At 51.2% G+C, this 20,796-nt stretch overlaps 3 protein-coding genes and 1 non-coding gene across 4 annotated transcripts; 1 reads left to right on the top strand and 3 right to left on the bottom strand.

Moving 5' to 3' along the window:
- Nucleotides 1-3,514: 3,514 nt before the first annotated feature.
- Nucleotides 3,515-3,591, bottom strand: B0T15DRAFT_t52. The gene has a single exon. It is a non-coding gene; the product is annotated as a tRNA-OTHER (tRNA).
- An 11,102-nt stretch (nt 3,592-14,693) lies between these two features.
- On the bottom strand, nt 14,694-16,301 carry B0T15DRAFT_525499 (small GTPase superfamily). Its single transcript, XM_062868848.1, has 6 exons — nt 16,030-16,301; nt 15,918-15,971; nt 15,737-15,832; nt 15,429-15,653; nt 15,258-15,360; nt 14,694-15,206 (listed from the first exon to the last, which is right to left on the bottom strand). Exons 1-6 carry the CDS (start codon nt 16,057-16,059, stop codon nt 15,097-15,099), a joined length of 618 nt encoding a protein of 205 aa, XP_062724628.1. The 5' UTR covers nt 16,060-16,301; the 3' UTR covers nt 14,694-15,096.
- A 160-nt stretch (nt 16,302-16,461) lies between these two features.
- On the top strand, nt 16,462-18,327 carry B0T15DRAFT_525496 (uncharacterized protein). Its single transcript, XM_062868847.1, has one exon. The coding sequence runs from the start codon at nt 16,804-16,806 to the stop codon at nt 18,130-18,132; it is 1,329 nt and encodes a 442-aa protein (XP_062724627.1). The 5' UTR covers nt 16,462-16,803; the 3' UTR covers nt 18,133-18,327.
- On the bottom strand, nt 18,328-20,765 carry B0T15DRAFT_430054 (nucleoside phosphatase family-domain-containing protein). The gene is made up of 2 exons (XM_062865715.1): nt 18,767-20,765; nt 18,328-18,708 (listed from the first exon to the last, which is right to left on the bottom strand). The coding sequence occupies exons 1-2, from the start codon at nt 20,371-20,373 to the stop codon at nt 18,651-18,653; spliced, it is 1,665 nt and encodes a 554-aa protein (XP_062724626.1). The 5' UTR covers nt 20,374-20,765; the 3' UTR covers nt 18,328-18,650.
- Nucleotides 20,766-20,796: the final 31 nt, after the last annotated feature.

Here is a 20,796-nt window from a genome sequence, read left to right as displayed (position 1 = left end):
CATTGTTGAAATGGGGCCTAAGAAGGACATGATTCTAGGACGCCCATGGCATCGAGACTACGACCCAGACATCAGTTGGAAGGGAGGTGGCCACCTACGACCTCGGGAACAGAGGCCGTATCCGACCAACGAGATGGAAAGCGCAGACGACGGATCGCAGCAGGGAAGATCGCCCCGGAAGGCGGCCCCTATGGATCCACCGCAAGAGACGGACAGTGCCAGGCAGCGCACTACGGACTCAGGAAGAGGCGGCAGTCACCAGGAAGAACAGCGGGAATCGGCAAGACCAGGCCAGAGCCGACGCCACTTGCGACGATGCCCTCGCACGGCTCAGAGAGACACAGACGACATCGAAATCGCTGTCATCTCAATCGATGAGACCGGAGAATTTGAATTCCAGGATTGGGTCACCTGGAGGGAAGCGGCCAGTATCACGGCCGGAGACAAGTTCTCGTACTACCGGAGTACAGAGAAGAACGCGGAAACGGGCAAAATCCCAGCGGAATACCAAGGACACCCGGCGTTCGAAGCAAAGCATCTTAAGGGGCTACCAGACCATGGACCTTGGGATCACGAAATCAAACTCAAGGAAGGAGCCCAATTGAAGTTCTTCAAGGTGTACCACACCAACGAAAAACAAGATGCTGAGTTAAGGAGATATCTTGAGGAGAATCTCAAGATAGGGCATATCAGACCATCGACATCACCGGCGGGCTACCCAGTCCTATTCGTTCCAAAGAAGGATGGGAAGCTTCGGATGTGTGTGGACTACCGACAGCTGAACGGAGAGACGGTAAAGAACCGGTACCCCTTGCCACTTATCTCGCGGCTTCGAGACCAGTTGGCAGGCGCCCGTTACTTTACTCGCCTCGACCTTCCAACAGCGTACGCCCACATTCGCATCAAGGAAGGGGATGAATGGAAGACAGCGTTTCGCACTCCCTACGGCCATTACGAGTACCTCGTAATGCCCTTCGGATTGACAAACGCACCGGCAACCTTCCAGGCGGTCGTTGATCATGCGATCCGCCCATTCCTCGACCGATTCGCAGTCTGTTACCTAGACGACATCCTCATCTTCTCCAAAACACTCGAGGAACACAAGGAACACGTGAGGGCAGTGCTAAACGCACTCCACGAGCATAAATTGTCAGTCAACAAGGATAAGAGCGAATTCCATGTTACGGAAACAGTGTTTCTCGGATACGAAATTTCGCCTGGCAGAATCAGGATGGAGCCAGCGAAGATCGAAGCGATCAAAACATGGCCACGACCAACAACGACGACAGAGGTGCGAGGATTCATCGGATTCGCCAACTTCTACCGAATGTTCATCAGGAACTTTGGCGACCTTGCACGACCATTGCACGAACTCACGAAGAAAGACATCGAGTTCCGGTGGGAAGCCGAGCACGAACAAGCGTTTCAGAAGATCCGCGACGCAATCATCGCCGATCCAGTGCTCTGGTTGCCAGACCCACGGAAGCCATTTGAGGTCGAAACCGATGCATCAGACTATGCAATCGGAGGACAACTTGGCCAGCGCGATGAACATGGGAAGTTACACCCAGTTGCATTCTTTTCGAAAAAGCTCGAAGGACCACGACTCAACTACCCAATCCACGACAAAGAGTTGCTAGCCATCATCGAAGCCTTTCAAGAATGGAGACCATACCTCAGCGGCACAACCCACGAAGTCCAGGTCTATACAGACCACAAGAACTTGCGGTACTTCACTACCACCAAGGTGTTGAACGGACGACAGACTCGATGGGCAGAATTCCTTTCAGAGTTCAACTTCAAAATCAATTACAAAAAAGGCTCGGAAAACGCACGGGCAGATGCGTTGAGCAGGAGGCCAGATCACTTCAGGAACAGCCAACCAGAAGCCTCGCCACCATTACTTCAACAACAGCCAGACGGTTCCCTACGGCACGCTCCCCAACCGATGGAAGATCTCGATGACGACACGCTTCCACGACAGGACGAAGATCCCGGCACACAACCTCTGCAACCGTTTGAAGAATGCTGCGCAGTCTTCAGGGAAGAACGGCTAGGAAAAGACTTCCAAGACCGGAAGCAGAACGATGCAGACGAGAAGGCAGGCATCTCTTGGAGAGATGGAGCGTTATGGTACAACGGCAAGGCCTACGTCGCACCACAGGATCAAACGGAATTAATCAGGACAATCCACGAGTCAAAACTCGGAGGACACATGGGAATCGCCAAAACAGTCGCCAAGGTTCGGCAACACTACGACTTCCCAGGACTCAGGACCAGAGTCAAGACTGTTGTGCAGGAATGCGACCTCTGCAATAGAAGCAAGTCGGCACGGCACAAACCATACGGGTTCTTGGAACCATTGCCAGTTGCAGAACGACCATGGAGTTCGGTGACGATGGACTTTATCACCAAACTACCGCTTTCGAAAGACTCGACTACCGGAACGAAGTATGACAGCATCCTCACTGTGGTTGATCGACTCACCAAGTGGAGCTACTTCTTCCCATACAAAGAATCATGGTCAGCAGAGCAACTTGCGGATACGATCTATCGGCACATCGCAGCAGTTCATGGGTGGCCGGAAGAATGGATCACAGACCGAGACACCAAATTCGCATCAAAGTTCTGGCAAGCGCTTATGAAGCGTTTGGGCACGAAAAGCAAGCTTTCAACAGCATACCACCCGCAGACAGATGGCCAGACAGAAAGGCTCAACCAGATCGTCGAACAATATCTCAGGACGTTCGTCAACTTCCAGCAAGACGACTGGGTTGATCTATTGCCAGCGGCACAGCTTGCATACAATACAACGCCAACGGAGACAACAAAGGTCACTCCGTTCTTCGCGAACTTTGGTTACGAAGCAGATTTACGCCAGGGACCAGATGTCACGGTACCCAGGGCAAAAATCAAGGCGGAGAAGATGCATGCACTGCATGCAATGCTAAAAGAAGAACTCGAGTTCGTCAGACTCAGGATGAAGGAGTACTACGACAAACATCGGCTCGAGGGACCTCGCCTTGAGAGAGGAGACATGGTCTACCTCATTTCCCGGAATTTGAGAACGAAACGGCCAAGCCAGAAGCTCGACTTCAGAAAGATTGGACCATTCAAAATCGACGCAAGAATCTCGAGATCCAACTATCGACTTTCGCTACCATCAACGATGAAGCTACGCACCAACGTCTTCCATATCTCGCTCCTCGAACCAGCACCCAGGAACGCACGGGTTGCAAAGGACATCGAAGCCGAGGACGAAGAAGAAGAATGGGACGTTGAGGAAATCTTGGATTCACGAATAGCCAACGGAAGGCTAGAATACTTGATCAAATGGCTCGACTTCGGGCCAGAAGACAACTCATGGGAACCAGCAGAACACCTCAGCTGCGCAGAAAAACTAAGAGAATTCCACCGAAGGAACCCAGACCGCCCAGGAAGGAGGAAAAACGCAAAAGCTGACCGTGTTCTGGGTGACGACTTGCACGACGTCATCCCATACCACAGCCAGCAGTAGCACAGATGGGATTTGAACCCATGGTCTCCCAGAGCAATCACTCGGGTGTGATAACCAAGCTACACCACTGAGCCATTTCATTTGTCGGGAAACAGGCAACAAGAATCAGATTGAGAACCCCAGGCAGGAAAGAGCGGCTGCAGGCAGCCACGCTACAACACGACACGCACGGCAGGCGCGACCAAGACCCGACCACCACCAGCTACGAACCCCCACTACCTTGAGAAACCGGAGGGCTCCCACCACCAGAACCCTGTGGAGCCAGAAACGAGGGACCTCCCCCAACAACACTCCAGTCTATAGGAACGTCCGACAACCAGTTGGGATCCAAGTGATCCGACGAAGCAGGACCTGGAGCAAGGAAATCCGACAAAGAAGGCGAAGCGGTAGTACCTAGGGACGCTGCTGCCGTGCCATCCGAAGGCAGAGCGGCCAGGGAAGCCTGCTCCGACTCCTCCTTCTCCTCCTCGTCCAACAAACGAGACTCCCGACGGAAGGCTGCACGAGCCCTCTCCTCCAACGCCCGCGACTGTTGCTCCAAACGAAGTAATTTGCTAATCGTGGCCCGACGCTCGGCATCAAGACGCTCCTTTTCCTTAATAAAAGGACGCACTACGGAAGTCAGCAAGCATGGGAGCAAAGAGAAGCGGCAGACTCACAATCTACGCCATGGACATCGCAGTTGGAACGACCTGCCTTGACGCAAGGAAGGCAACGTTCGTAACGCTCATGAGCAACGCACTCCAGTTTCTTCTCGTGGCAATAAGTGCAGGAAGGCATGATAACACCGGTCCGCGCGAGGAAGCGCACCTGATCGCGACGACGGTCAGAACTCGTTCGTTTCTTTTTCTCTATACGGTCAGGCATGATGACGACGATGCAGGAGGGAAGAACCTACTAGGGCGAGACACAAGGAGAATAGCCAGGGCTGTTGGTTATTTCAGGAACTTGGTCGTCGGGGCGTCGACCCTAGAGGAGGGGCATCGTGTCACGAATTAACCAACGGCAGGCTGCAGGGCAGACGGCCGTATGTGGGGACGCGGGGGCGTCCCGAGCCAATCATTTGGACAACTAGGCGGACCAGTCAGAGACAGGCAAAGGTGCTAAGGTGCCAATACCGCTGAGCACTCTGCAGGATGTAAGCGATCAGAGTGATCAGGGGCATATCACGATGAGCACCTGGGTGCTCATCGAATCGAAGTACTGAGCACCCAAGAAGATAGCTAGTATATAGTCACTCGTTCTGGAGGACTCTGGGAGTTCTCCAGTGAGCAATATTACAAGCAATAGCCCATACCTATTGTGCAGACATTGCGGCAAGCATTGTTGTGAACCTTTTGGCTTCACCGAGACCTACAGTCCGACCAGCAGTTACCTTCGACCGGCGAACCCTTTCAGAGGCAGGACTGCCTGTGGTTTCGTCACAAAAGAAAAGGGATATAAGGACAAGTCCCAGGTTACCTATTTTAACTATGACAAGAAAGGGCATTTTAAATAGGAGTGCCGTAGCAAGAAAAGTTGGAGGCAGGTGCCCGGTAAGGAAATGCCACGATTGATAAGTTAACCCGCATGGTTGAAATAGCTGCAGCAAGCTATACCAAGGATGACTTTAATAATGTAGTCGACTAAGGCATGGCCGAAGGAAGCATCGACGACTCCTCTTAGTCAGGAAGCGATAGCCCCTATATCACGTTCAGAGAACCTATTACGGGCTACGATATTGCCGCCGCCATAGCATTGCAACTTATAGAGAATTAGGGTTTCCAATTGACTTAGAACGAAAAAGATCAATAGAGGATACGGCAATCAGGCGATAAACCCGTTGGCCCGAACCCTATCTTTCTCGCTCAACGCCTTTAGGAGGCTAAGGAGGAATAAGCTGAGCTTCGAACGGTTATATAAAGACTTGTAGAAGAAAAGGCTCAAGCTATAAGCCAACTAGAATTCGTTAAGGCCAAGTTGGTCAGGGTCTAGGAAGAGCACTATTTAAACTTATAGGATAGACTAGCATAAGACTAAGGCTAGAATAAGAAAAATAATAGAATTAAGAACCCTAAAACTGAATATTAGAAGGCCTAGAACTAGCGAAGACTTAAGGGGTAGGAACTATAAGATTGGAATACTTTTTAGAATAAGAAGCTATATAATAGCATTAGGGATAGCAATACAATATATATATATATTCTCCTACTCCGCTGTGCCTAGCTGTTTACAAGGCGCGCCGGACCCTCTACTGCTATGTACAAAGGAAAAACCATACCATTCAGGCCGGGTAAAAACCTTCGTTGGAAGTAATAGGAAAGATATGGTTTCAGTGATACACGCTGCTGCAAGTAAGGAAAAAGGCCTTGGGAAGGCCTTGGGCCAACGGCTAGTAGGGTGCTAGCCCGGCTAAGCCGTGGCCACGGGTGTGGCTAGCCGGGCTCTCTAGCTTCCAGTTCCTCATCGAGGTTCCGAGCGAGCTTATATTCCCCTAGCCGGCCCGAGTCCATTAGCCAACCCAGTACCTTCTTCAGAAGTCTTCGGTTCCGGTAGCCTAGGCCCTGTAAAACAAGGCTAAGGTCCCGGTGGGTGCGTATTAGTTGCCTAGGCCAAGTTCTTGGTATAGGTGGTATAGAGCACCAAATCACAAGATGCTCTACTATCTCTCTAGCTTCCCCGCATTCACAATAGGGGGTAGGCTGGTTACGGGCCTTTTGTTTGAAAAGAAAGTCCCGTAGGCCTATAGCCCCTATACAAGCCTGTACTAGTAGGGAGCTCTTAGCCTTTGTAAGGTCTTGGTGTTTCTGTAGGCTCCAGTTCATGAAGAGGACTGTTGGTAGGCCTTCGTCGGCTAGCCTAGTTGGCTGTCCTTGGACTTGGGTATTCCACCTAGCCTCCCAGGCTCTTAATAGTGCCCAGTCTTCCTGGGTCTTAGCCAATGGTGGGCCCAGGGCCTTAGCTTGGGTGTTCTATTCGGCCACTGTAGCCGAGGCCTTTTCGACATCTGTTGGCTTTTCTAGGCTCCAGGGCCGGCGCCGTAGCAACCGGAACCTTCGTTGGAGCCTGTTGCAGGCCCCTTGGATGATTTCCTTTGGTCAGCGCCTTGGGGCCTCTGGGCCTAGCTCAGCCTATAGGGTAGGCTTGTTGAGCTAGTCTTCAAAGTCGGCCAGCCTCTTGTTAAGATAAAGGTCTAGGGGAGGGATCCAAGTTTCCGTCTCGAGATTCCGTATAGGGGTAGCCTTATAGGCCCCGGCTACAATGCGTAGGCTTCAGTTCTGGGCCTTTGCTAGGTCTCTAGCTAGGCCTTGTGGTAAGCCGTTGAGTGTTGTAGGCTTGTGGAAGCTGGATGCCCCATAAGCTATTGCACTGCAAATGCACTTGGTATAGACCTCTCTGGCCCTGATTAGCCCCGGGCCCCAGGTCTTGGCTGCTATCCTTGATAGGGCAAAGTCTTGGGTTCTTAGCTTGGTAGCTATGCTAGCTCCGTGGGCCTTCCAAGAAAGCCTCCAGTCAAGCCAGACCCCTAGGAACCGGGCTGAAGCCGTTGGTTTGACTATAGTATAGTCATAAGGGTGGCCGGGTTTAGCTAGTTGTAGTGGTTCGGACCACTGTTTTCGGCCTTTGTTGAAGTGGATTAGCTCTGACTTGGCCCCATTGAATTCCATTCCGTAGGATCTAGCCCACTGTAGACACGTGGCCCAGGCTTGTTCTAGTTGCCGGCAGTTAATATAGGGGTCCCTTCCAAAGGCTAGGAGGTTGGTGTCATCTGCGAATCTCACTAAGCTAACCAGAGAGTGCTTTTCCTTTAGTACTTTATATAGCGAGGCTATATATAGTATAAAGAGGATTGGTGATAGTGGTGATCCTTGTGGCACTCCAGCTCGGATGTTGATTTCCGGGGCAAGTTGGCCGTCGAATAGGAGTGTGGCCTTCCGGCCCGTTAGCCACGACCGTAGCCAACCTACAAGCCACTGCGGGAGCCCGAGGTCCCGGACTGTAGCCAGTAACCGGGTATGATTTACCCGGTCGAAGGCCCCTGTGAGATCTAACTGCAATAGGGAAGCCGTAGCGCGTTGTCTCCAGGCCTCTTGGATCTGGGCTACTACAAGCCGAATGGCTAGGTCTGTTGACCTATATTCTCGGTTACCCATCTGCTCGTCGGGTAATAGGCCGTAGGCTTCGGCTGCCTCTGTGATTCTTTTGGTAACCACTATTTCCACTACCTTGCCAATGGTAGGAAGGAGCGAAATAGGCCTATAGCCTCCGGGGGTAAGGTAGTCGGCTGGGGTTTTACCGGGCTTTGGGAGCACTATAACTATAGCCTCCTTTAGCCTAGCCGGCACCCATTGTAGTTCGAGGCATCTCTGGGCGAGCAATGCGAGGATCTTGTACAACGGCCTACCACAGGCCTTCAATAGACCTATAGGGAGGTAGTCATTGCCCGGCGCCTTCCAGGGAGCAGCCTGGGCAATGGCATTTTCTATGTCCCTGGCATTAACCACCTGGCTTATTGTGATCTTTGGTTCCCATAGCTGGGAAAAGGTGGGATCTCGGATGTTGGAGAGGTCGGCTAGCGGGCTTGGAAAGAAACGATTGGCTAGGGTCTGGGCCTTCTGGGTATGGGTAGTATAGCCGTCGATGGCCGGGAGCCTAGGGGGGCTAGTAGGCTGGAAGCTCTTGCAACGGGCCCACCGTTCTAGGCTCCAAAGGAGTGATTCGTTATGACTAGCTTCCTGTAGGGTAGATCTCCAGGTCCTTATTCTAGCCTGTCGTATAGCCTTTGAAAGGTCCCGGAGTCTCTGGTTTAGCTGGGCCTTATTGTAAGCCGTAGGTACGGCTTTAGCTGTGCGTTCGGCCTTCCGGGCCCCTTGGGCCTTTTGTTGTACTTCGTTTGTCCACTAGGGGGCTTGAAATCCGTTGTTGGGCTTCCTTCGGGGAGTGCTAGCATTGGCAATCCTTGTAAGTTCTTTGACAAGCCAGTCGAATGCCTTGTCTAGGCCTTCTATTGACTGGGTACGGCTCTATAGGCCTTGCGGGCCAGGGTTATCAAGCTCGCAGAGGCCTGGTAAGAGGGCTGCTTCGGCCTTTACCCTCTTTTTATCCATCTTTTTCCAGGACCAACCAGGGGGAGGTGGGGTTATAGGGGGGTATTCGAGGTAGACCTCTACTACTTGGGGGTAGTGGTCAGAATCTCTCCTTTCCTTAATGCCGTAGTAGGAGCAGGCAAGGTCTTGTGGTTCCCTAGTTATAGTACCCTTTGGGGTTACTAGCCTAAGGTCCCAAGAGGTGGCTAACTGGAGTAGGTTATTAGCTTCATTGTCGTAGCGTTCGTAGTAGTCCCAAGCTGGGTGTTGAAGGTTAAAGTCCCCCGTAAGTATTACTTGGCTGGAAGGTCGGGGGTATTCTTGTAAAAGAGTGGCTGGTATTGTCTTGATTGCTGGGGGGTTATAGACCGACTAGACCTCAACCCTCTGGCTATCTTCGTAGCCTGCAAGTCGAACCCAGCACCAATGTTCGGCTGTCTCGTAGTCCCACTGGCTAAGGTCAATCGTCTTTTTAACCAGTATAGCTGCCCGGCCACTAGGTTGATGGACTAGGTGGTACTGGCTGCGTCGGGGGCAGTAGGTGGACTTGGTTTGGTGGTTGATCCATGGGTCCTGTATGGCTAGGACGTCGAACTTAGCCTCCTCCACTAAGATTTCTAGTGGTTGTTTGATGCCTCCAGTATTCCATTGTAGTATGATAACTACCATGTAGTACTAGAGGGTTGGCTAGCTAGGTGATCGGTTGGTTGGCTGGCTAGGTGGTCGGTTGGCTAGCTAGGTGATCGGTTGGTTGGCTGGCTAGGTGGTCGGTTGGCTGGCTAGTTGGGTTGTTTTGGTTTATAGCTTGGTCTTTAGCCTAGTTTGTAGCTTGGCTGGTAGGTTGGGAGATGGATAGTCGCAGCTGCTTAGGGTCTTGTTGAGCTTTTGTTGGCCTACCCCGTGGTCGCTTTCTAGAAGGGCCTGCATCTTGATCATCGTAGCTTAGAGAGAGGGAGCCAGGAATAGAGGTTGTGGTTGCAGTTGTAGGGTAGGTTGTTCGGGTAAAGTCGAGGTCGAAGGTTAGTTGTTGTGGCTTGGAAGTAGTCGATTCGAAGGTTCTAGGCCTATGTTGGTAGGCCTCCTTAGCTATAGCCCGTATCCGGAGCCGTTCTGGGCACTGCTTGTCCCTAGCCGAGTGGCGACCCCCGCAGGCTGGGCATCTAAACTGGCCTGTAGTATGGGTAGGGCATTTCTCTTCGCCTTCCTTACCACCAGGCTCATGGGTTCCAGTACCACAACGGGGGCAGAGGGGGTCCTTCCTACAGTAGCGGGCTATATGGCCCCACTTCCAGCACTTAAAGCACTGCGCTGGCCGTAGCGGAGCCCAGTATGGCTCGCAGTTAAAGAGCTGGGCCCGGTATAGGACCTGTCATGAACTAACCTGCAGAGGCCGGTGGGGGCCGACCTGCATGGTCAACGGGCAGTGCCCGTATCCAATCATTGCGAATCAGGAAGAACCAATAGGGATTGAGGAAATCAGGAACAATGCCAAGAACGATTGTTCCTGGGAACAACGCCAAGGAACGTTGTTCCAGATGGAACAATGAGAACAACAATTGTTCCAAATGTTCCAAAGATCTAGGTACGGGACACCTAGAGGAGGAAGCTGTATATAGTTCTACCATTCTGCCACTCATTCAGATAGCTAGCTTCCTCAGTGAGCAATTACAAGCAATAGCCCATACCTATTGTGCAGACATTGCGGCAAGCATTGTTGTGAACCTTTTGGCTTCACCGAGACCTACAGTCCGACCAGCAGTTACCTTCGACCGGCGAACCCTTTCAGAGGCAGGACTGCCTGTGGTTTCGTCACAGGACCCCTAGGTCGCAAGCCTTTTTAGCCTCCTCCTGGCTAGTGAAGGCTATAACCACAGGGACCCTGGTGAAGTCTGGGTTGTGGGGGTACTGGAAGATGATCTTTTCCACGGCCCGTAGCCCAGCCTCTTCTTGAAAACTAGCCTCTGTAGCCCCTTGGAGGTCAGCTTTCCTTAGGCCCTTAACTACCACTCCGTAGGTCCGTCGGGCTTCCTTTGCCTGGCTTCCAAAGGCCTGTTGAATCCAGTCGTAGTTGGTAGAGTGCCATTGCTTAGTATCTGAGTTGTTGAAGGTGACTACTATGTCTCCGCTGGGCAGTTTCCGAGCTGCAATAGCCCCTTGTCGGCTAGAGGCCCCGTTGACGGCTTGGATAATTTCTAGGGGGGTCCTCTTAGCTAGATCAGGTGATAGATGGCCCCCCCGAACAAGGATCTCGCAGTTCTGCTTAGCTGGGATAACTTTGGCTGGCTGGGCTATAGTGTCCTGTAGTGGTTCTCGGACTATATCAGCCCAAGTCCGGGTAGCTTGGGCCTGTCCTGGTTTGGTTTCCCTTAGTGCCGCTCGCACTTCTTCCGCTACTACCTTCCGTAGGGTAGGTAGGTTCAACGCCGTAGCTGTAGCTGCAGCCTTGGCCTGGGAGGGGGGTATGGTAGCTTGTTGGTAGGCTTGTTGGTAGGCTTGTTGAATCTCCGTTGCAAGTGCCCGAGCCTTGCCCTTATCTTTGGAGACTAGGGCAAGTAGGTCATTAACAAGCCTGGTGATATGCTCGTATGTATATAGGTGGCTGGTAGACTTGGTCGTTTTGGCCGGTTTGGATATAGTGGCTAGAGTCCTCTGGCTTGCATGCTGGCTTGTATATAGCCCTAGTTGGCTACTATTGCCCTGAGGGAGAGGGGGGAGGTTTTCTCCCATCTCAATATCGGGTGCCAGATCCGGAACGTCGTTCATTTTCGGCTGCTTTTGCAATACAATATATATTTGGATTAGATTTAGCCTACGCTATAAACCCTATAAACAAGATATACTTCGACTCTAACCCTAGTAATATAACTATATCTATATCCTATAGTTCTAGTATATTATATACGAATGCCAATACTATTTCCGATTAAAATTTGACAATGACTTTTGGCCCGATAGGCCTACTGACCAAAGTAGAGGACCTCGACTAGTCCCATAGGTTTAGGATATAGGGACCAGTGCCGACTAGTTTCTATAGAAGGTCGAGAGGACTAACATATATTATAGAATTAGGGTGATACTATAAAGAACCTAGCTAGAAGACTACTAGCAGTGGCCTAATAGCATTCGACAATATAAGAGCTAGGATTGCTTAATCCATATACAAGCAAAGCTCTAAGAGTATTATAAATGTAAAATATACATATAAAGATAGATGACGCCTTGCGAACAGCGATAGAAAGAAAAAAGAGCCAACGAAATTCGACAACTGTTTAATAAACTCCCGAGACTTAGACTATAGGATAGTGACCAAGAGGCATAGGAGGATAGGGACGCCTATCTAGTGCTAGGACAGAGTTAGGAAATGGCTTAGGGCCCTCTAAGGGGCCCAAAAACTATTAAATCTATTATAGCAACGATAGATCCACAGGTATAGGAAGAACCACGTAAGGAAAAGGATCTATAATCTCCTAGCAAGCAAAAAGAAAGCCGTTATAATTCAGAATAATAAACCCGACAATAGAATTTGGGTTATAGTATACTAGAAAAGATTCTAAATATTGGCATTAGTAGATAGAGGATCTTAAGTCGACCTTATCTCGCCAATACTTGTCAACCGACTTAGGATTCTATAGAGGATCAAGAAAAAACAGTATATCGTTAAAGGACTATTCAATATCCAATAGGTATAATAAGAAATAGAACCACTTAAAATTATAGTGGAAGGGAAAACCACTAAAGTAATATTTGACATTATTAAAATAGGGCCTAGGAAGGATATGATCCTTGGATGCCTATAGCATCGAATATATAACCTAGACATTAGTTGGAAGGGAGGTGGCTACCTATAACCTTAGGAACAGAGGCCGTATCTGACTAACAAGATGGAAAGCATAGATAACAGATCGCAATAGGGAAGATCGCCCCGAGAGGCGGCTCCTATAGATCCACTATAAGAGACAGACAGTGCTAGGCAGTGTACTACGGACTTAGGAAGAGGCGGCAGTTACTAGAAGGAACAGCGAGAGTTGGCAAGACCAGGCCAGAGACAACGCCACTTACGACAACGCCCTCGTACGGCTTAGAGAGATATAGACAACACCGAAATCGCTATCATCTTAATCGACAAGACCGGAGAATTCGAATTCCAGGATTAGGTCACCTAGAGGGAAGCGGCTAGCATTATAGCCGGAGATAAGTTCTTATACTACTAGAGTATAGAGAAGAATACGGAAATAGGCAAGATCCCGGAAGAGTACTAGGGACATCTAGCGTTCAAAGCAAAACATCTTAAGGGGCTACTAGACTATGGACCTTGGGACTACGAAATCAAACTCAAGAAAAGAGCCCAGTTAAAGTTCTTTAAAGTATATTATACTAATAAAAGGCAAGATACTAAGTTAAGGAGATATCTTGAGGAGAATCTTAAGATAAGGTATATTAGACTATCAATATTACTGGCAGGCTACCTAGTCCTATTTATTCCAAAGAAGGATAGGAAGCTTTAGATATATATAGACTACTAATAGCTGAACGAAGAAACGATAAAGAACTAGTACCCTTTGCCACTTATGTCACGAACCAACCATATAGCAAGACCCGGTGGGGCACGACGGAAACAGGCAGAACCAATCAGCAGGGGTAAAAGCCGCAGGCGGCCGCATAAGGACGACCTGGGTAGCTCAGGGTCGCCGGCGAGCGAGAGCAATCATGATAGACTTGGGTAGCCGCCTACCCAAGGCGATCGAGGGTAGACCACAGTAGCCGTCGAACGACGGCGAGCTAATAGGATCGGCTAGGTATATAGTCATTCGTTATGGAGGACTCTGGGAGTTCTCCAATGAGCAATACAAGCAGTAGAGTAGCCCTACCTTACTGTGCAGACATTGCGATTTGCATTGTTGTGAACCTTTTGGCTTCACCGAGACCTATAGTCCGACCAGCAGTTACCTTCGACCGGCGAACCCTTTCAGAGGCAGGACTGCCTGTGGTTTCGTCACAACTTATCTCGTAGCTTCGAGACCAGTTGGCAGACGCCCATTACTTTACTCGCCTCGACCTTCTAATAGTATATACCTATATTTGCATCAAGGAAGAGGATAAATAGAAGATAGCGTTTTATACTTCCTATAGTTATTACAAGTATTTTATAATGCCCTTCGGATTAACGAACATACTAGCAACCTTCTAGGCAGTTATTGACTATATAATCCACCTATTCCTCGACCGATTTATAATCTATTACCTAGATGATATCTTTATCTTCTCTAAAACACTTAAAGAATATAAGAAGTATATAAGAGTAGTGTTAGGTATATTCTACGAATATAAATTATTAATTAATAAGGATAAGAGCAAATTCCACGTTACGAAAATAGTATTTCTTAGGTACGAAATCTCGCCTAGTAAAATTAGAATAGAGCTAGCGAAGATTAAAGTAATCAAGAAGTGGCCATAACTAATAATAATAATAGAAGTATAGGGATTCATCAGATTCGCTAATTTCTACCGAATGTTTATTAGGAACTTTAGCAACCTTATATAACTATTATATAAACTTACTGTGACGAAACCACAGGCAGTCCTGCCTCTGAAAGGGTTCGCCAGTCGAAGGTAACTGCTAGTCGGACTGTAGGTCTCGGTAAAGCCAAAAGGTTCACAACAATGCTTTGTCGCAATGTCTGCACAATAGGTATGGGCTATTGCTTATATTGCTCACTAGAGGACTCCCAGAGCCCTCTATAACGAATGACTATATACCTAGCCGATCTTGTTAGCTTGCTGTCATTCGCCAGCTACCCAAGTCTATCATGATCGCTCTCGCTCGCCGGCGACCCTGAGCTACCCGGGTCGCCCCTATGCGGCCGTCTGCAGCTTTCTCCTCTGCTGATTGGTTCTGCCTGTTTCCGTTGTGCCCTACCGGGTCTTGCTATATGGTTGGTTCGTGACATAAAAGCTATAATTCAAGATTAATTCATAAAGGAATATAAGAATAATATTACTTACTGATATATTAATTTATATTAAATAACTAAGACTTAATAGTAATAAAGATAAGTGCGAATTATCTTCTTTATAAGTTTAATATAAGCCTAATTTAGCTTATATTAGCTCTAATTACTCTTATATTAACCCTATAGGATTAGATAATAGAGTTTTACTAGTAGCATGAATCGTGCTGGACTTTGCTCTTAAACTAGTCTATGTCTATGACGGCCGGGATTTAAATTAGAACTTAAAATCACTCGCTAGGAACAAGATTGAAACTTGCACCTGAGCATGCTGAGCCAGTGCTACGTGATCTGGAGGAAGCTTGACTACCATTTACCACAGTATGCCAATGGAGCTCTATGGAGCATACCCAGAAAGGCCACTGTAGTCCCTTGGGATTAATATGACAGAAGCCCGAGAGCCCCCGGTTCAGTTTAAGCCACACACGCCAACACGCCAAGCATGATCATACAAAGCAAAATGTTCCGAGTGAAATCAGAGTCGTTATAAACAATGGCTCCTTATTCAGCATGCGCAGCCGTCCCGGTCGTTCTCGATATGGATGTTGATAGGATCCTGGAAGTCCCCGCTGAACTCCTCTGACTCCTCCTGAAGCAGCGCGTTCCTCGCAATCACTACAGAGGGTCAGTATGAGAAGCGGGATGCCAAGTCCAGTCGCAACCTACCTTCAAATGCCTGCTCCACGTTGATCGCCTCCTTTGCGCTTGTCTCAAAGTACGGGATGCCTCCTTTGGATTGGCAGAATGTCATGGCCCGCTTCGTCGAGATCTAAAAGCTCCATCAGTCCATCCGCGCCGCCACCCGTTCGCCTACCCCTCGGCATAGCCGAAACTCACCACTCTCTTGCTCTCCTCCACGTCGACCTTGTTTCCCAGCACCACGAACGGGAAGTTATCCGGGTCTCGTGGGGAGGCTTGGATTAAGAATTCGTCCCTCCAGCTGTCGAGCGCGTCGAAACTCTTGGAATTGTTGACGTCAAATACCAGCACACAGCAGTCGGCGCCCCTGTAGAAGGCCACACCCAGTGACTGGAACCGTTCCTGCCCTGCTGTATCCCAAAGCTGTTATATTCAAGCAAAACATGTTAGAGCGAGATGCTTGAGAAGGGAAATCGGGCCTCTGGGGGTCGTGGTCGCGTGCGCACCTGCATTGTTACTTGGCGGTCGTCCACCATCACTTCCCGCGTCAAGAAGTCGGCTCCGATCGTCGCCTTGTAACTGGCACTGAACTTTTTGTTGACCTGTTTTCCAACAACAGGGGGTCAGAACTCGTTCATCCGACAGGTGGGACGGTGCCTCGGGTCGCAGCATCGTAGCGCAACGCACATATTGGTTCATCAGACTCGTCTTGCCGACACCGCTGTCGCCCAAGATGATAACCTGGGATTTAGGTTGTTAGCTACATTTGGCATACTGCGTCGGTGCTGGCGCATCCAACCTTCAATAGGACCTTCTTTCTGGAAGCCATTGCGGAACTGTCTCGCCGGACCGCAGATGACGTGGGCAAGGCGAGCAAGCGCGTCGAGTAACGTCAGATCGAAACACTCCAGAAGTGCTTGTGTGCGAGCCACCAACAGAAGGCGATGTGTTCTTGAAGTGCGGAGGATGGTTGGGGCGGTTTGTTTGGAGATATCGCCAGCAACAAGTAGGTAACAGTAGGCTGCGGCACTGATACGGATAAGTGGACGGCGCTGATATTATGGAGACCCGTCGTTGCAGGAGTGACGTGCGGAGCCAAGTGATGGCTGGGCTTGCAGCCTGGAAGTCAGGGGCAGCCACCTGATTGGCAGTCTGACCAATAGCAGGACTTACAGCTGCTACCCGTTGTGGAGCCTAGCGGCTTTGGTCCGAGCAAGTGGAGATACCATAAGTTATCCATCTCCACATCTTGCTTTGACAGTGTCAAGCTTGGCCTGAGCTCTTCCATTTGGCATTGAAATCCATGCTGCTGTTCGAACCTCGTGACCGACATACGTCGAAGTTCGCAGGTTCTTACGGCTCCTCTAGATCTCCGGGGTGGCGTCACAGGGCGAGATTAGAAATGGGAGGGTGGCAGGAGAACTACGAGTCCATATGCGAAGAGGTGTGAGTGCGAGGCCAGGGAAGGAAGAGCTGGGCCAGACCGGAAGCTTTAAACATTTATTAGCCCTGCCGCCCTTGAAGGTTCGTATGGCCCGTGGTGAGTCTCGCACACCTGGCAGAGCCTTAGGCGATGGCGGATGAACAGCTCCTCGACAAAATCCAAAGCCTCAGCGACCTGGAACTTGCAGCACTCCTTTGCCTCATCGCCCGGGAGCACTGCCTGATTAGCACCGAACACGACAGTGTCGACGAGCTTGCCGAGGAGCTGCGCCTGATCGCCTCTAAAACCTTCAACCTCACTTCCGCTATCATCAGCTGTCACGCACACACGACGCTTGACGAGTTCGCGGCCAGCTTGCTGGTTCACCCTGCTGGTGCAGCCCCGTCATCGAGCAACACACGCTCCGTTTCCCCTTACCGCCCGCGTTATGAGCGACCTCAGTCCTCAACGGGAGGCCCGACCGCTACGCCGGGGTCTTACTTTCCGATCACACCGTCTCCACGCATCGGCGGTCCCATAAGCCCGTCCTCGCCCTCTATCGGCGCCAGCGGAAGCAGTTCACAGGCCCCGCGAATCGCCAATGTCATCCTCGCCAAGGACCTCGACCGTGCTCCGCGTGCTGTCCAGATTCAAGCACTCGAGCTCTTACGCACGCGGCGCATATTTACGCGGACCAGCCGGCAAACGGCTCCGAAGCAGTTCCTCTTCATCGCTTTGGTTGGCGCAATGAGCGGCGGACAAGCCCGCGTAACGCCACATCTCAACGATTTCTTCTACCTCGCGCATTGGCACGATCCAGAGGAGGACGGGTTTCCCTTTTTAGAAGAGGAGATCGGCCGACAGGACGAAAACACCGTACTCGACGACGACGCATCCACGATCTCCAGCAATAGCGTAGTAAAAGTAAAACAGCATTCCTCAACCCTCGGAATGGGACTCGGCATCCCCACCACCGAGCAGACATGGCTTACCCGCAACAACAGTAACGCCAGCCGCAGCAGCAGACATAGCAACAGCATCCCCAAGCTCAGCCAGCCCATGCCTGAGTCCCCATCATCCGTCCCCCTATTCTCAGAAGAAGACATCTCCCATATCTCTCTGCTCTCGCAGAAGGCACACACCTCAATAGAAGTGACCCGCTACCAGGCCAACATCGTTGCCTTCCTACGTACCCACCGCGTCGTCGCGAGTGGCATCACCCCCAGCGCCACCAGACACCTCGAGACGCTGTGCAAGTCCATGGCGCCGCTGCACGGGCTGGATTATGTGACGCCCTCGCTGGTGGCGCTGGCGGTTAGGAAGGTGTATCTGCACCGGATCCAGATCGTCACGGACCCGGCGCGTGAGAGGAGCGTGCAGTGGGGGAGCGATGTCAGAGTTGTGGGGCAGTTGTTGGACGGAGTGGGACCGGAGGAAGTGATTGAAGAGGTGTTGGGGATGGTTGGCGTTCCTACCTGAGTAGGGTTAGGTTAGGTACTCGGCTACGACATGATAGGGTATAGGGATACAAGAGGGAAGCTCATCATGAGGGTTTGGTAATCAATGTGTAGGGAATAGAATCTAGAGGGTAATAGGTTGGTTTGGGAATGGATAGGCTATATCGCCCTGTTCAAGAGGCGATAGAGAAATTGAACACAAGATTGAGTCCCAACCAGTCCCAAGTCAGAATATGGATCAAAGCCATGTTTGGCCAACACCTAGCTCGCTGGGTTATTAACCGTCTTTCAATACCTTACAGCTTGCCGCTTCCAGGTTACCCCAAACATACCCTACATAACTTCGTCCAGTCGGTGCAGAACTGGCCAGTCCCGTTTAGAAGCCTTACAATTGATCCCCAAGAACGCCGAATCCGATCACGACATCATCTGTAGCGCTCAGCCCCGGCCAGCCTGGAATGTCTACAAGCGCAAGTGATCATGGTTCCGCTTGCGGGCCGAGTCTCCTTGGACTCGAAACTGCCCCTTTTCCATTTCGGTCTACTGCACCGTAGTGACCTTGCATTCCCAGCCCGAACCCTTGGTAAGCAACGGCAAGCTGGATAGATGGGTCAGCACGGCATCTTCCACAGAAAAGAATGGACACGAAGACTCACCTCGCGCCCAAACACCAGCCCAACTCATAATCTTTAATTTTCTTCGCAATTCTCACTTCCCGGTCAAGCGGCATTTCGTACCCGGTGTGCGTCAACGCGACCATGAAGTTCAGATCCATACAGTGTTCGGGGCGATCCCGCAGCTCGTCCAGCGCCCCCGGCACGCTGCTGAATACATCCCACTCCCGCTCGCCGCCGCACACGCGGTTAGCGAGGTCCGCCATCTCGCGCAGGGTGAAGGACTCGGGCATGCCGAGCGGCTGGGTGCGGTCGGCGAAGTAGGACAGGAAGTAGACGTCTTCACGAGCGAACGTCTTCGCGATGGACGGTTGGTGCACGCCGTTGAAGGAACACGGGGCGAGCTTGCATTCGGCATCCTTCCTCAGGATGCGCTCGGCCAGTGCTCGGCACTGGGCCGGGGCCGCGGAGGAAGGGCCCGTCATGTTCAACTCGACGCTTGGGCCTAGAGGATGGTCTTTGGCCAGGTTCACCTTGAGCGTTTTGGACATGCCGGCATTGAAGCAGGGGTGAATGACTGCTCGTTTCGTCCAGGACAAATCGTCCTTGTTGACCTCATAGAGGTCGTTGACTAGCGTGGCGTGGATGGCGTCCCGCGCAGACATCAGGCCGTAGCCCAGGTGCGAGTGTTGATAGAGGGTGAACTTGCGGCCGCCGAAGTTGGTTTCGTATTTGTGGTCGCCATCGGCCAGCTTATCCGGCATGCCGCCCGAGGTGAGGCCCTCGAAACTTGGCTGGAAGACGATCTGTGTGGAGCCGCCGCCAAGGTCGAACACTGCGGCCGTCTCACTACGGTCCGGTCCACCAATCCTGCCAAGCAGGTAGTTGGTCGTGATCCAAGCGTAGACACCCTCGTCACTACCGTCCATAATCGCAACGCCGTTCTCTTCCGCCGAGACGACGGGGAAGGGGTACTTGGTCTCGAGGCGGTGTCTGACAGCTTCCAAAATCTTCCCAGACTTCTCTTCACCAATCAGGCGTAGCCCGGCAGTCGCCTTCACGGCGATAGGGCTGCAAGCCTTCAGTGCGTCCGGGATGACCTTCAAGGCATCATCGAGGAGCGTATCCAAGCTCTTGGCAGCCGCCTCCGGGTCATCCTTATATGCGCTAAGACCGCTACTCTGTCCCTCGATCTTCTGCGTCTGCTTGAACAGGACTTCGCCCTCGAGCTCGGGGGCAGCCCCGCAGTTGTTGAATTTATAGACGTGGATGCGCGACCCCGTGCTGCCGGCATCAATCATGGAGACGTACTGCACGATGGGCTTATCCTTCGAAAAGGACCTTGTACATCGGTCGGTGCCATATGAAGAGTCGGATGGTGTTTGACCTTGGGAATTTCCCTGAGCTTGAGTCCCCACGCCATGGTAAAGATCGACCCCCGCCGGCGAGAGGCAGTAGAAAAGCAAGAAAACAACAAATATGATGGCGCCTGTTTTGATGTAGCGCGCCCGTTGCGATTGCGACGCCCAGGCGGACTGCATTTTCGCTAGCATGGTCGGATGCCGGTTGCTCGAGTTGTAGCGGTCGGGTTTCTCGTGCGGATCGTAGGCGAGGTGCTTCGTCGGCAGCGAAACCGACGTGCGTCGCATAGGGACAAGTTCGCAGTCCCGAGGAGGCGAACAAGGTGTGAGAGTTTATAGGACGAGGTCGCACATGTGCAGGCCCGCCAAATGGCAAGTCAATCAATCGAACGGATGTTTAAACGAGAGACATGAAAGCGAGCCGTCGGCGAAAGCACAAACTTCACGGATCGAATCGCTGTTCTAACTAGTCTTCCAGGATGAAAAGTAAGAATGGAGTTCGGATAGGGGTTCAGCAGGTCAAGATTGTCCAAGGTTTGGACTGTCGAGCAATGGGTCTCGATTTTCGGCCTTGACACGACTCAGAACGCCAATTGAAGGAACGGGGATGCAAGCCAAGGAGACAGATCCTTGCCACTCCCTCCGCATGTGGGGTCAGCAGTACCTTAACTAATGCCAAGCCAAATCATCTGGTCTGCTGGTTTCCCGTTT

The sequence above is a fragment of the Chaetomium strumarium genome (assembly GCF_033439665.1).
Source record: "Chaetomium strumarium strain CBS 333.67 chromosome Unknown B0T15scaffold_2, whole genome shotgun sequence".
NCBI classification, from domain to species: domain Eukaryota; kingdom Fungi; phylum Ascomycota; class Sordariomycetes; order Sordariales; family Chaetomiaceae; genus Chaetomium; species Chaetomium strumarium.
Note: the sequence above shows the minus strand (reverse complement) of the source record. Positions and strands in the feature narration are given on the sequence as shown.

Excerpts from the sequence above, each read along its gene's own strand:
- B0T15DRAFT_525499 (XM_062868848.1), bottom strand. The coding sequence starts at position 16,059 with ATGGCTTCCAGAAAGAAGGTCCTATTGAAG. Across the intron at positions 15,833-15,917 it reads CGAGTCTGATGAACCAATAT|GTCAACAAAAAGTTCAGTGC; the intron begins GTGCGTTGCGCT and ends GTTGGAAAACAG. Across the intron at positions 15,361-15,428 it reads TGGAGGAGAGCAAGAGAGTG|ATCTCGACGAAGCGGGCCAT; the intron begins GTGAGTTTCGGC and ends TGGAGCTTTTAG.
- B0T15DRAFT_525496 (XM_062868847.1), top strand. The coding sequence starts at position 16,804 with ATGGCGGATGAACAGCTCCTCGACAAAATCCAAAGCCTCAGCGACCTG.
- B0T15DRAFT_430054 (XM_062865715.1), bottom strand. The coding sequence starts at position 20,373 with ATGCGACGCACGTCGGTTTCGCTGCCGACGAAGCACCTCGCCTACGAT. Across the intron at positions 18,709-18,766 it reads GGCTGGTGTTTGGGCGCGAG|CTTGCCGTTGCTTACCAAGG; the intron begins GTGAGTCTTCGT and ends CCATCTATCCAG.